Raw genomic sequence first — 16,241 nt, forward strand, 5'->3', positions numbered from 1 at the left:
GCCTGACTTTAAAGGGTGGCCTGAAAAATGTATATTTTTACAAAATTTTGGAATATATTTAATTTGTAGAACAATTTTAACATTTGTTTTTAATACATATTTCAGTTCTTTACAAATAGTTTCTTATGAATGTTGATGTAAAATAATTAGGGAAGCAGGAATTCAACAATTTAGAATTTCCCATTGAATTCCCTATGGCCCGTTTGACGATTCACCACCCTGTATTTGGCACCCATGTGTCAATGGCTCAGTGAACTGCATGTTCCTTCTCGAGTCAGTTCATCAAGTTTCTCGTTGCTCCGGTGGCCTCTATACTCTGGTATCTAGGCTCGATTTTCAATCCGACGGAAGTTCAAACTTTTTCAACACAAGTTTTGAACTGAGTGCCTGCTGCTTGACTATCACGATTATTCTCTTTATCACGATTATTCTCTTCTTTTATCACGATTATTCTCTTCTTTCCGTTCTATGAGATTCGCAGCGCAACTTAGTATAGCGGCAACTTTCGCCTGAAATACTGTAGCGTATGTTCCGAAACTCAACCAGACATTTTCTTTGAACTCGTTCCATTCATTCCAGTCCCTGCACATGTCAGTTAAGAAACCATCTGAATGCTAACAAGAACTTGCCATTACTGGCCGGCCAGTTTCTCTTTTTGGTATAGTATTTTGAAATTTTTTGTATAAATTATATCTTTAACTTATGGTTAAACATTCAGTCCACTTTTATTCCGAAAACGGAATGTTCCTTTATTTTCCTGACATAACCTGGCCTCTCTTTGCACCTATACATCGAAATATATACAAATTAAAAATCAGAAAAATCTGCCGAGACCGTTTAAATATGGAATTAAGACACTAACAAAAGAAGAGAGAGAAGAAACCATTCCAGTCGAATGGAAGAAGGTAACAATATTAAAGCATGTGCTCATCCTGATATAAATCGTTGAAGCACGGAGAGAAAGTGAAGTTTTAATTCTATTCTTTTTTGTGACAAATCAATTTTCATTTTGAGGAAGACATACACGTGTTAAAAACATACTCCCCGTACCCAAATCGTAGGTAGGTATTATTGGCAACCGGATAATTGGGCCACTTTTATGAAGGAAATTGTACAGGTGAAAAACGTGTAAATTTACTTAAACGAGTTTTTCCTTTTTTTGTAAACGTATATCCAAATATCATAGATAGGACCCTACAAAATGGAAACTGTTTGGTTTCAACAAAATGGAGCAACATTTTTATATTCTATAGGAAATTTTTACGAATATATTGGACGAGTGGGCATCTAGATCATTAAACCTTACTATTTTCGATTCCTTTCTGTTGGTATATCTCAAGAGTAAAATGTATGTAACAAAGCCAAATGACAATGACTGCTTCATAAATAGTATACACAAAAATACAAATATTTCACCTCAAATTTTAGACAATGTCAAGCAGGTTTTTTATTACAGACTAGTGTGTGCCAGTATGATAATAGAACATTTAGTAAGCTAAATCAATCGACATGAAGAGCCGCGGAATATTTTTGGTTTTAAAATTGTTCATTTATGTGTTTTTGATTCCTTTTTTTTTAATTTTCGTTACCAATATTTATTTAAATACCGTATGGGACGTAAGTTTTAAGAAAAAGTTTTCGTTAAAATTCCCACTCGATTTTGATATGTGATTTAGTGACGCGAGTCATAATTAACATTTAACAAACAAAGGTCTAAATTGAAATAAGCCCCGAATACTCTTCAGAATCTTGAAACTAAATGTTTAAACTAAAATTTAGGCACTTGTTCAATTTACGCACTTGGCAACATCAAAAATAATAATTTGCATATGAGTTTTCAAGCCTCCAAATTGCGTATTTTCGCATTTTTTAGATTGTAAATCGCTTATAGCTCAAAAACTATCAAATTTGACGAAAAATCAGAAGAGACCTTTTTTTGTTTAAAATGAACCAAAAAATCTAAAAAAAAAATTTGGATGAAGAGGTGATTTGTATAAAATTAAACAATTTCTGCCCAAAAATTTTGCCCGGCACCCTTCACATTTGTTTAAAGGGGTAATTTTTGAACAGAAATTCCCAAAGAAACCGAATCAGAAACGTTTTTCTATGGGAGTGGCCTCACAACTTGGGCTATCACTAATATTTAAGTATGAATAAAATTTCATTATCTTTCTTATTATACCTGTTATATTTTTTTTCTCAAAACTTCCATACGTTATATACTTGTAAACACCACATATGTTCTAATATTTGCAGAAATATACATTTTGCTTAATACAAATATTGTTGCATTACTGTGTGATTTACATTTGACGTGTCTTAACCACATACCACACAATAGCTATTTATATTTCTTTCCTAACCATTGAATTAACATTGCTTACACTGACCTCAGTTATTAACATACTATGAATCAATGTGTATTAACGTACTATCATAGTTTTGTAAAACAACTTCATTCATATCTGTGTCTTTCTTTCAAATAAATATAATCATGTATCTACCTATCCGATTTCAGGTAAAAAATGTTCTCATGGAGTCAAAACTACCATTTGATACTTTGGGCAAAATTTGGGACTTAGCTGATCAAGATAAAGATGGTATGCTGAACAGACATGAGTTTGTTGTAGTAAGTAAAGCATTATTTTTTGTTTATGTATGAAAATACTACTCAAAAAAAAAACAAAGCATTTAAATATTGCGGTCTCTTAACCGCAATTTTTAATTATTTTTGTATAATCTGTGTGAGTAGTGTTTCTTAACCATAAAATGTGTTTAGTTTTGGATGTAAGCCGGACTGAGATTTTTGTAGAAATTTCTTTGGATGGTTGTTTATAACTAGACTTTTAATATAAGTTGTGAAAAAATCTACGGTACAGACCCCTATGTGTTTTATTTTATTCCAAATATATCGAAAAGTATAGTCAAAACTGGACAAAAATAAAATTATCTGTAATAAAATTTCCTATCAAAGTGCAATTAGCAAAAAACTTTCAGCGGGGAAAACTAAAAATTTTCGAAAACAAAGTGTAAAAATAAGGTTTTAGAAATTTACTTATGGTTAAGTCTCTGAAAATTTGCTATAAAAAATTTTGATGCGTGGAATATGCTTTCTTATATAAATCTTTAATTTTACGTTATTTTTCTTTATTCAAATTTATTTTTGGTTTAAATATGTGTACTGATCTGTTTTGAATTTAACATTTTCCATAGGAGTCTATTTTTTTTGCTGGAATCACTTCATGATGTACCTTCTATGAATAATCACGATATGCGCCAGTCGAATATCTTGTGGTTAATTTTTTATTTAACAAAATCTAAAAAAAATCTAAAATTTTTTCTTTTTCGCCCACAAATTCGACTATAACTCCAGATATATAAAAAATAAAATTATAAAAGAATTGGAATTGGAAAAACAAACGTGCAAAAAATGAAGTTTTTCCATTAATTTTTTTTAAATTTTTTCGATCCTTTAAACATAACTTACAGCCTTCATATTCCACCAAAAAAAAAGTTTATAATACGACTTAAACGTGTGTTAAATTTCGTTAGGATCGGTTTAATAGTTTTTACATAATAATTGTGCAATCGAAGGTCCGCAAAAAATGAATTTTTGCAAAATTATGCTGGGTTCAAAATAGGCACTTTAAATAGACACACACAAATTGACAGTAATCATACCTTAATCTTTCTAAGAATAGCTGTAACAATGCATGCATCTCTTATTTTTGTTCTCTCTCTAATTGATAAGTTAGTTTGATGTTCCCGAAGTGAAATGTCCAGCATCTGCCGTTGAGTTTTTCTCAAGTTTTCCAAATTTGCCTCGGTGAATGTCCATGTCTGAGCCTCATATGTTTGTACAGGAAGGATACACGAACTAAATAGTTTGGTTCGAAGTTTCTGAGGTATGTTTTTTATTTTTCATTAGATACGATACCTTTCCAAAGGTCCTCCTGACTCTGATTTCTGACTCCTCTACTTATTTGCGTTGTCTGGTTTTCTTAATTTAGTTTTACATTTTGACCCAGATAGACGTATTCAACTGCATGTTCTACGACGGTCCCCTGCACTGTTATTACCGGTTTGTCATCTTTGACACGAGTTTCGTTTGGTTAATGTTCATTTTATGTCCTTTTTTTGATTTTATATGTAACTCTTCCATCATTGTCTTCAATTCGTGCCAGTCGGGCGCTGTTATAACTACATTATCAGCGCATCTAAGATAATTAAAATACTTTCATTGACAGAAATTCCTCGCTATCTCCATTCTAACGACTTATAAAACAAATCGTTATAAATACAATACGTTAGAAAACAATAATCGTACTTGTTGTTAATTAACTTATTTTCAGTTCCTAACGGTAATTTACAGAAATTTACTATACGGAACCACGAATAATTCTGTTGTAGTTAACAATTTGGAAATTTGCATCACAAAATCCGTGGAAAACCTTTTTTGAAGCGAAACTTCCATACTGGCGTTGTATTACTTTTGCTCTATAGTAAAATGCTGAGGCGAGCGTCACGGAAGTAGCGCCTCGAAATAGTTGGAAGAGTCCATTTACGCGACGAGGAGAGTCCGTCTGTTGTACAACATGTAAAGTTTTTAAAAGATATTAAAATCTATAACAAGTTATTAACTAACAGCGATTTTATCTACTTTTAAATTTACAAAAAATTGTTAAAATAAATAAATAAATACACTGACGCGTCAAAGACTGAAAGTGGTGTTGGATATTCTGTAACCACTGTACAACAGCCTATCGAACTCTCTAAAATTTCTCCTTGGTGTAGTATCCACACTGGTGAACTACTAGCTATCTCACATTCTTTCAAATATGCCCAACAATATCCAAATACACACATAGCCATATGCTCTGATTCACTTTCTTCTATACACTCCATTAATGCTACATCCACCAACCATCCTATCGTCCAAGATATTCATGACACATATCAGCTTCTTATAAACCAAAATACAACTATCACTCTAATATGGGTACCATCCCATGTTGGTGTTAGTGGTAACGAAAAAACTGATTGCCTTGCCAAAAAAGCCGCATCATCCACGGACACCATTATGAATATACAAATTTGCAACGATCTCAAAGCTAGACTAAAGAAGCTTAATCTATCCACCTGGCAGATTCACTGGAATAATGTTACTTCAGCGCTGCATGAAATTAAACCCTCAGTGAACCTTCTTACCTATCCCAGTTTATCTCGAAAAAATACGGCAATCATACGAAGATTGCGTATAGGACATACCCGTCTAACTCATGGCTACCTGATCACATCATCTCCACAACCAAAATGTCAGCATCAGAAAAGTCAACTGCTCAACAAAATATAAATGTTATATTATAAGTTTTTATTATTTTCTCTTTATGTTAAATGTTAACTACATTATTTTATAATTTATATGATATTACCATGTTAATCGTAACTCGTGCTAATGACCATAGATGTCACATGTATGTTAATTTAAATAAAAAAAATTGTATATCTAGGATGTAAAAAAATCGTAAAATAAAAAAATAATAAAATTACTTTTTTCAATTTTAAGAATATTATTTACAATTTTAAAATAAAGAAAACAGTATGAAGCTTTGCGCTAGTCTATAGTACCGGCTACTGCACCACTTTTTTTTACGCAATGCACAAGCATATTTTGATAGAAAATTTCATTAAAAACAATTACACGCCGATTAATTTTTCTCGTAGGATGCAGGCTAAAAGATTAAAAATAGCGAAACAATTATAAAATTTTCCCTGTTTTTTCCACTAATTTTCTGAGCTGGAGCATATCGACAGTCTAGATTTAAACAACTTTGCGAAGTCATTCCCACAAAAATCTGGAACTTCTATGATTGCATAACCTCGTTCAATTATCCGTAATGGTACTTAAACTTAGATATATGGGATCCTTGTTCTTTACCGTTAATGAATATTTATCTTGCCATTTTAGGGCTTTCCTGAAAAATTTTATCTAATTAATAGTCTATAAACTTTCATTCCGGTATCATGCTGGATTCAATGATCCAGTATCAACTCATCGATCACATCCCTGTTTAAAGATTCCATATTTTACTGGTCTTTTGCCCATCTTATAAATCAGCTGATTGCTATATACTTGTCTGATAATTGTATAACAAATGCACGGTAGGTTTTTTATCAGTTTGTCTTCTTGTTGAGTTTGCATTAGTTAATGATTTTTAAGATTTTCTTGATACTTGCTGTTCTCGTCGTATGGGTATTGTTGTTGATAGATTTTTTGCCAATACGTTTGCTGTATTTTCGATAATAGTCAAATGAAATATTAATGGTATATTGTTTACGGGATTAATAGACCTTGGTCTGGAATTATTTCTTTCTTACGTTTCGTCTGAAACTCAGAAGACATTATCAAAGGTGATGCGGAAACGGTCGTAACTGTCGTCCGCTCACAAATTCATTACGACAGTCGGCACATACATACGACCTTGCCTCATCGTCTTTAATAATGTATGACACTTCAGTTCTAGCGAAGTGTCTACTTGGAACAGTTCTACAGTATATCATGGGCTCCCACTTTGGGGAAACGTATTTAATTCTCTGGAGATAATGCTGTTTGAGTATTTCTGTCATTATTCTTAAGCTATTTTTATTTGGACCAAAGGAATCAATAATATGATATAATTTGCCAGAATGGTTGTTTTCTTCTTTTCCTTTATATTGAGTTTTATGCAAATTACTTTTTTCCTAATTCTTGAAGTACTTTTTTGTTTCCTCTGAATGTAGCCAAATGTTAATAAAGACACATCGAATATTAATTACAGAAATTCATAATCTCAATATATTGTTTTTAGGCTATGCATTTAGTTTATAAAGCTCTCGAGAAATACGCTATTCCTAATACTTTACCTCCTGAATTGATTGAAGTTAAAACAAGAACTGGTATATTAACTAATAATAAAGATGGCATCAAACCCGATCTTCCTCCGTCAATAATACCTCCATCGATTTCACCCGTACCTCCGAAAGTATTACCCCCGACGATACCAACGGTACCGTCTATAAAACCAACACAATCAATACAACCAATGATTTCGTGGGTAGTTTCCAAAGATGAAAAGGAAATATCGGATGCTCTATTCATTAAAAGCGATGTAGACAAAGATGGTTTTGTATCTGGACATGAAATAAAAGATGTCTTTTTACAATCGGGAGTACCACAGCCTGTTTTAGCCCATATTTGGTAAGTAATGAATTTAAGTAAAATTTAAAAGTAATTTTAACTGAAATGATTTAATTAAAAAAACTATAAACTAAACGTGCAAACATTAAATTTCTAAAAAAAATAATTGTTATTCTAGAAGAGTTATTTTGAATTAAAATATTTTGCACCATTAACAAATGTATATTGTTCTAGGTATCTCATTCTTCTTCTTAAAGTTCTGTCTTCTATCGAAAGTTGGATGATAACAATGGTCATTTTCACTTTATTTGTCACAGCTCTAAACAGTTGGTGGAAGCTAAAATTAAATCATTCTCTCAGATTTCGCTACCAACAAGTTCGCCTTTTACCTTCCATAATCAACTGCAGCAGTCTGTATCTTGATCTTCTCATGACATGTTCAAAATATTAAATTTTTGTTTTTGATTAGTTCTGAAAAAATCTATAAAAAAAATAATAAATAATAACATTACTTTATTGAATTTTAAAAATATTACTTAAATTTTAAAAATACGGAAAACAGTATGAGGTTTCGCACTAGTCTACAGTACCGTTCAGTACAATTTATAAATTATTTTCTGTAATTGCTCTCCTGAACATTTCTGTATAAATTTTGTTTATCCCCGGACTTTTTCTTGTATGGCTGTTTTGGCCTCCTCTTCTGTCGGTTGGCTCACTTTTGTCATCTACAACGGTTTTCCAGTTGATATCCGATCCCTTTCTCGTTTCTCCATCCAATAGTTCTTCGAAACATCCTTTCCACTCTACCATTATTTCTTTAGTTTCACGAATTAGTGCTCCGTCCTTGGTTTTCATATAACTTTCAATTTTGATAACCTTTTTCCACCTTTTTGATTTCCTAATAAAATGACTTCACTTCTCTGTTTTGGAATTTTTCTCTTTTAATTTTTTCTCTTTGTATTGCCTATAATGCCTTTTGCATATCATTTTGTTGTAGATACTCTTCTTTTTTGGTTTCTGTATTGTCCTTTAATAGCTGCTGTCGTATTTCCTTCTCCTTCTTTGCTATTGTTTGGTATTTGTCATCAAGCCAATCCTTTACTTCGCTCTCATTGTTCTTTTGAGATCGTTTTCCTACTTGCTTATTCTACTGACTTTTTTATTTGCTCCCACTCGTGTTCTATTTGTAACTCTCGTTCACACTGTTGTAATATCGTATTAATTCTTTCATATATGTCTTTTTATTTCTTCTATCTTTAAATATTCAAAATTTTATTTTCTCGTCTTTTTGTTAACGTTAGCTTTCAATTTTTTTTTCTTTAATATTTATCATATAAGTAGCATTATACGATAGCACCAGTATTCAAATGTCTCTGAATTTTTTGATCTCCAATTTTTTTTCACGTCCAGGCCTCAGAGCCTTAGAGTAAAGTTGTAAATGCATAGAAGCGAGATAGCCTTATCTTTAGGTCCATTTGTAGGTTTTTATTGCATAATATTTTCTTGGTATTTACAAATTTGGCTCTAATGATTTTAATGAGAATTTTAATTTCTTGATATGTAATGTTTCATTGTCTCGTGAATTTTTTGTAATAACTATGAATTTTGTCTTCCCTGAGTTCATTCTGATACTATATTTGTGACAGTTTTCGTTCAGTCGTTAAATACATCTGCCAAGCTCTGTAAAAAGTAAAAATATGACCGTATCATCCGTTTACCTCACGTTATTAATAATTTCTCCATTTATAATCATATCATTTTTATAATCTTCTAGAGTCTCCTTGAAGAAGGCATTGTATATGTTAAATAACAGCGGTGGCGGTCTAACCCCCTAAGAATATTTACCTCTTCTAACAGTTGATAGGTAGCTCAAATGATGCTTCTATTTCTACGACAAATAAAAATTAAAAATTATTGCCGAAGTTGCTTTTTCCAATGCAAGACAAGAAGTAGTAGTCATGTAATGTCAGTCGTTCCGAATCGACCTTACTCACTATATCTGTGTATGTTTATGATACACACCACAAATATACGCTTCGGAGTGGCGCGAAAGAACAATTATATATGAAAGAAGACGTTTGTCGGTTTAGGTAAAGCGACGAATAACTTATTTTTTGTTTTTGTGGAATTAGTTTTTCCATTGAATAGAATCAATCAAGAAACTTATCTGTTTAAATCTTCGCTTTAAATAAAATTTAGGAGTTAGGAGGGGAAAAGTTAGGAGTATTAAATATTTTACTTTTAAACAAAAAATGAAGACGCCATTACAAATGAGATATAGAGAAACCAACATTAAAGCCCGTATAAAATATTTTATATGGATAAGACCCGGTTCAATCAGGGACATACTATACAAAATATTTGGCCTAATTTAAAGATAAAATGATACACATTTTCAAACCTTTATATTAACTTGTTTTATTGCAGGGGGCTATGTGATAGTAAACAATTGGGAAAATTAAATGATGAACAGTTTGCTTTGGCTATGTGGTTGGTGGCTAGATGTTTGAAAGGAATCGAACCTCCTGTTACTTTGACGCCCGAAATGATACCTCCCAGTTTTCGAAATATCAAACCAATAGATGGCCTTGTGGTAAGTATCATGTCTTTTTATAGATTTATATGTGTAACTTATGAATTTAAACATTTAGTGTATTTATTACTATCATTTGTTCTTTCCTCTTGTTCGTTTCATTACGATAATGTGCCAGATATTGATCTGACCTTGTTTAATACTTTTTGGCGAAGAAAACAGTCTCCGTACAGTTCTTAGCACGCTGCAACATTTCGTGTTTCCAAAACTGAAAATGTTGCTTAAAGGGCAGCGGTTTTTAAATAACTTAAAGAACTAGTGAGAGCGTGCTGTGTAATCGAATAGGTATAAATACCCCGCTCTGACGGGGTAGATGGATAGCCGGTCGTGAATAAGATGGTGGGTCGATAGCAAGATTCTGTCGAATTAAATTAAGATATCTGAGACAACTGAGGCTAATGGTAGAATAGTTAAACTATATAAGACAAAACGCGGGGTTAAGAGAAATTTTTTCGGACGCCATCTCTTAGCTGCCTAACGGTTCTAAATAAACAAAAAATGGGAAGAAACTAGCAGACCTAGCAAAAATTCTACATAAATAAACGATTAGACTGACCGATTAGATTAGACAATTAGAACATCCCTGCAGTAAGCCTTTTGTGGTCTTAAATTCGTTCGAGTATCTATTGCCGGTTTTAACTCTTACTCTGTTATTTTTGTATAGGTTTTTTACGGCTTCTATTAACCTCTGAGTTATCCCGATTTTTCCCGAGTCCAAAGATATAAAAATATACAGGGTGTTCCATTAAATAAAGATAAGTTCCACCCCGTCAATATGGGTGGCTCTGTATATTTAAAATATTTTTAGAGTATGGTCCTATCTATACTCCAACTTTTACCTAAATAAGTTTTTTCGTATATTTTTCGATAAATGAGTAATTGGAATTCCTCGCACTATTGCCGCACCCTGTATGTATAAAATTTCCTTTATAATTTTTGTAAATCAAAATAGTTTTTTTGCCTTTAAACAAATTACAAACAGACAAAACAGACAAAAAACAATTGTACAAATTACTTTGTACATTGACCCATTATTTAATTTTTTTTTATTATTAGTGAATTATAAAATACGAGATCAGCTGTGTTTGATATTTAAAATTTATGTGCCCATTTAAAAATATATTGCGTATTCTGTATTATAATTATATTCAATTCAATATCTATTTTCAATCATAAATCCTTTTCAATGCATCTAGGTTTTCACGATCGGTATTTTGTAATGAAACATTGTTTTGTATGAATTTGGTCTTTTTATAAGGTGTAAATTATTAAAAATTGTATGTGAATTGTTTTGTGTCCAACTGGGGTAAATATTAACTTAATAATTTGCTCTATACGAGAATTGTCTCAAAAGCATCCGACCCTTGTTCGTAACTTTGTAACACTTTCAACAAACTGATACTTTTTTACAAGAAAAGAGTTAATATGAAAAGAAATATCATGGATGTCTGAATTCTCCAGCGAAATACATGTCTAATGATGTGCCACACATGATTTATTCCCTATTTAAAACTAAAGCTTTTTTGATACTGTAGGGGAGGGGTTGACATATGTCAGTTATCTAGATCATTAAAAGATCTTCCTTTTTGAATAAAAATCGACCTGTTTTGGAATTTTCGCAAAATCCAATGAATATTGCCAAATATATCAGAGTGGACTTTTGAGTGGTCAATTCTGTATATATAGTTTATATAGGTATATACTTTATCACTATTAGTTGTATGTATTTTTTATGTTAAATGGTTTAACGACACTACTAGTAAGACATTTTTTAGGAGAACAATAATAGTAGATACTCAAATCCGGAATTAGACATGATTACCAAAGACATAGAAGAATTATCTAGAGAAAAGTTAATTTTAGAAGCAGATATTACTCAAAAAGAGGCTGATCTTAAGATTAAGAGTGGAGAAATTAAAAGTCTACAAAGCGAATTGGATACGTTAGCTGCCACATTGAAGCAGTTGGAGAACCAGAAGGGCGAAGCACAAAAAAGACTAAATGATCTTAAAGCACAGGTATGGTATAGATTTGTGTTTTAAATATTGGGTGTGTTAATTCACTCTCTATTGCTTTTTGATATAACCCAAGTTAATGACGTTTCTTTTATTGCAACCTAGTTTTTCAAAATATTTTAAATAGATTAGATTAAGTCGCTACATTCATAGTTTTCTGTGAGATTTTAACTTACTAATCGTGAAGTCAAAATCAAGCCTAAATTAGCTTCAAATATCGAATGCAGTGTAATTACTCCCGATAATCAAGTCCGCCAATGCAAAGTAAATCTTTTGAAAAATCAATGTTCGGGTTAAACTGTGAATTGCGTTTTTTATTACAATAAATGACTAATAACTTTACGAGGAGTAGATTCTGGAAAACGAAGAGGTTATGTTAGGTGCATTTTTCGATATAGAAGGGCATTCGACAACACCTCCTACCAAGCAATCACAAGCTCCATTCGTCTAAAAGAAATATACCAAACAAGCGGCAGGTGGATATACTGCTTGCTGAGAAGTTGCGTGATATACGCAACGTTACTCGAGGATACAGTATCAGCACAAGTAGTCAGAGGTTTATCTCCTCTATTGTGGAATCTGTTCGTGGATAAACTGGTAGCTAGACTCGCCAACGACAGGCATTATGTCCTGGGCTATGCAGATGACTTGGTCATCTTAGCCCACGGCAAATTTAATGACACAGTCAGAGATAGAATGCAACAGGCTCTGATTATAGTCACGGAATGTTACACGCCTACATCTGGTGAGTTAAGTAAAGTATCTTACGGTAATATTAGCAAGCAAGGTGGAAAAACTTGCTTGCCTTAGAAACACAGGGGCTATGAGGGGCACAGCAATGGCAGGTATTGAGACCCTATTTGGTCTTCCCCTTTACACATAGATATAAGGGGGTACTAATTAGAAATACAAACGGAACTCATAGAAGCTACAAAAGCTCTGAATAAAGAAAATAAAGTGTCCATTAAAATGAGAACAAGAATCATAGGAGACTTCACCACAACAAAAGGGCTTCTGCAAGGTTGTTCCACATCTCCAACCCTATTCAAAATATACTTAGAGAAAGCCTTGACTACATGGAAAAGAAAATGCGAAGGCATGGAGTACCGGTACGGAACGAATACCTATATACGTTAAGCTTTGCAGACGATCAAATAGTGATTGCACAAGACCAAGACGACCTCAGCTACATGATGAAGAAACTACAAGAAGAATATACCTGGCCTAGATATTAACCTCGCGAAAACAGAGTACCTATCCACAAGTGAAGAATACATAGAAGATCTACAGATTGATGACAACGTAACAATCAAAGGAAAGGATAAATTCAAATACTTGGGGTTTATAATCACGAAAAAGGCAACAACAGAGGAAGAAATTACACAAAGATTAGGACAAACTAGAACAGCAATCCGACAACTTAACTCAGTATGGTGGAATAGACACCTAAATATGAAGACAAAAACACAGATTTATAAAACATTAGTGCGAAGTATAATGACATATGGGGCTGAAAATTGGATCATGAACAAGAAAAACAGCAGTAAGATAGGAGCAACAGAGATGGAATGCCTGCGAAGATGCTGCAGAGTAACAAGAATGGATAGGAGAAGTAATGACGATATAAAGCAAAGAACATCAATAGAAACAGAGATACTAACATACATAGACCAAAAAAAAACTAAAGTGGTATGGACATATAAGAAGAACTAGCGACAGCAGATGGATAAAGATACTAGCCGAATGGAGCCCCATAGGAAGGAGGAAAAGAGGACGACCCCGAAAATCCTGGAGGAACGAAGTAGACGACGCCATGAGTAAGAGAGGCCTAAACGATGGAGAATGGGACAACAGAGAGAGATGGAAACGGTTGAGCGAGGGAAGGCAGTGAATACTTCAACAGGCTTCTCCAATCATCTCGATTTACCGCTGTTCTTTTCCATGAACGCGTTTTCCCAGGCAGTTCCTGGCATCCTCATCGACTTCGTCTTCCCATCTCTTTTTAGGTCTTCCAACAGGTCTTTTTCCCTGTATTCTTGCATTTAGTAATTTTCTGGGGATTTAATATATATATATATATATATATATATATATATATATATATATATATATATATATATGTATATATATATATATATATATATATATATATATATATATATATATATATATAAGGGTGTGAGTACATAGCAAATTTGGGATACTGAATGGATGATAGTTTCTGACCATATAGTACCCAGATGCCGGCCTAAAGTACTTTTCCAAGTGGACATTTGTCCAATAGAGTGATGGAGCCGATGAAACAGTCTAAAACTGTAGAAGGGTCGAGTGCAGCAATATTCAGTAGTGGTGGAAATTAAGCATTTCTATTCCACTAGGAGAATATACCTCTGTATTTCGGCAGAGATTTTTTCAATCTTGCAGTGTGCAAGAGCAATTAACATAAGGGATTTCGAATTGAACCGGATATTGATCCTCTTCATATATATACAGAGATAGCCAAGAAGCCATGGGGCGCTTATAAACGCTAAGATGAGCTCTAGTCTAGTGTAGGAAGACCTAGCACTGGCGGAACGTAACAGTGTCACATTGGTTTCCAGTTTCCAGGTCACCGGGGAATACAAGACAATATATTTGGATAGAGAGCCAGCCACCAATAGAGCTAAAATTCGGCGGTAATCAAACAGAAATCAGCTCGTCAAGGGACACCAACATACAATGGGACATGGAGACTTATAACATGCAGACCTATAACAGAGAACCTAAAATAGTCAACCATATGCATGACTGCGAGGCATTAGAACGCAGGTGGTAAAAATTTTTTGGGGATTATCCCGGAAGTAAGGGAAGTAAGTGATCCCGGATTATCAAGTGATCCCAAAAACGTATACTACACATCACCAAGATATGTACAAGCTGTTACAGAGTTCCAGAATCCTGAAACCCTATACCATGGGTATCATGAAGGAATGGAAGATGTACAATAATAGACTAATTAGGTTAGTAAAAAATAAATGTTTTTTCGTCACTACTGTATAGAAGGGTTTTGACAGTTGAAATGTGTAGTATGAGATATGACAAAAAGACTGTTATCTAGAGATTCATCAATTTTTTAGTGGAACTTTTTTTTAAATAATCAATCAAAACGTCAAACTCATTATTTTGCTCATAACTTAAAAACTTATCTATTTAGAGATTTGATGTCAACAGACAACTTTTTCAGAAAAAAAAATACAAAAAATGAGAAATGCTAAATTAAAATCGGTTAATAAACAAAAAAGTTATTGCAAAATAAACAACAAAATCAATGTTTTTGAATATTGTTAATAACTTTTTTATTATTTATTAAAATTTGTTTAAATGTATTTGAACTAGAGGGTCTTACCGTGTTTGAATTATGTGCAAAAGATGGGCCAGATAGTTTTTTTAAAAAATTAGCTAAATTCTAGGGGTAGTCCAGATAATTTGACAGAATGGATCTCAATAATCCGGTCTTACTTTCTTCGGTATACTAATAGTAAGACGTTATATTAATAACCTATGGAAAATAATGTTAAAAAATGACATTTATGTACACAAGATGATTTAATAGTGAATAGCACTTTTTAAGCTCATAAACATTTACAATTACTCCGTAGAATTTAGTTCAAATTAAATGGTTAATAAATATTTGGAAAGCTAGTTAAAAAACAAAACTGTTTTAAACAAAAAAGCCCTTAATGTTGATAATTAACGTAACAGTTATTAAAAAAGGGGGGCTATCGTGACCCCTAAGGGTCGTAGGATCATTTTTTTAAGAAATTGTGTTTTTAACCAGCTTTCCAAATATGTTTTAGCCATTTAATTTGAATTAAATTCTACGGAGTTATTGTAAATGTTTATGAGCTTAATGCTATTTTTATTAATAAATCATTTTGTGAACATCATGTAATTTTTTTAAACTTTTTTTTTCATAGCTTTATAGTATACGTCTTAACAAAGAAAATAGGCCCCTGATTATTGAGATCCATTCAGTCAAATTATCTGGATCAGCCTTAGAAATTAGCTCATTTTTCAATAAAAACATTAACAAACTAAATTTCGCAAAAACTATTCAACCGATCTGGCCCATCTTTCGCACACAATTCAAAATAAGACCCTCAAGTTCAGGTACATTTTAACAAATTCTAATAAATAATAAAAAAGTTACTAACAATATTCAAAAACAGCGATTTTGTTGTTTATTTTGCAATAAGATTTTTGTTTATTACCGATTTTAATTTAGCATATCTCATTTTGTGTATGTTTTTTTCCAAAAAATGTTGTCTGTAGACGTCAAATCTCTAAATAGACAAGTTAGGAGCAAAATAATGAGTTTGACGTTTTGATTGTTTATTTAAAAATAGTTCCATCAAAAAATTGATGAATCCCCACATGAGAGTATTTTTGTAATATCTTATACTACACATTTCAACTA

At 32.5% G+C, this 16,241-nt stretch overlaps 1 protein-coding gene across 6 annotated transcripts in view; it reads left to right on the forward strand.

The window, feature by feature from the left end:
* The window catches only part of Eps-15 (Epidermal growth factor receptor pathway substrate clone 15), a 69,376-nt gene that overhangs the window by 24,287 nt on the left and 28,848 nt on the right, over positions 1-16,241 (forward strand). For 5 of the 6 annotated variants that reach the window (XM_072534929.1, XM_072534932.1, XM_072534931.1 and 2 more), the window contains exons 5-8: positions 2,519-2,629; positions 6,849-7,237; positions 9,605-9,770; positions 11,546-11,788. In XM_072534929.1, coding sequence (XP_072391030.1) covers positions 2,519-2,629; positions 6,849-7,237; positions 9,605-9,770; positions 11,546-11,788 — 909 coding nt within the window. The remainder of the gene's footprint in view (positions 1-2,518; positions 2,630-6,848; positions 7,238-9,604; positions 9,771-11,545; positions 11,789-16,241) is intronic. The other variant, XM_072534930.1, reaches the window with a different exon arrangement.

The sequence above is a fragment of the Diabrotica undecimpunctata genome, chromosome 6, assembly GCF_040954645.1.
Source record: "Diabrotica undecimpunctata isolate CICGRU chromosome 6, icDiaUnde3, whole genome shotgun sequence".
Classification (NCBI taxonomy): domain Eukaryota; kingdom Metazoa; phylum Arthropoda; class Insecta; order Coleoptera; family Chrysomelidae; genus Diabrotica; species Diabrotica undecimpunctata.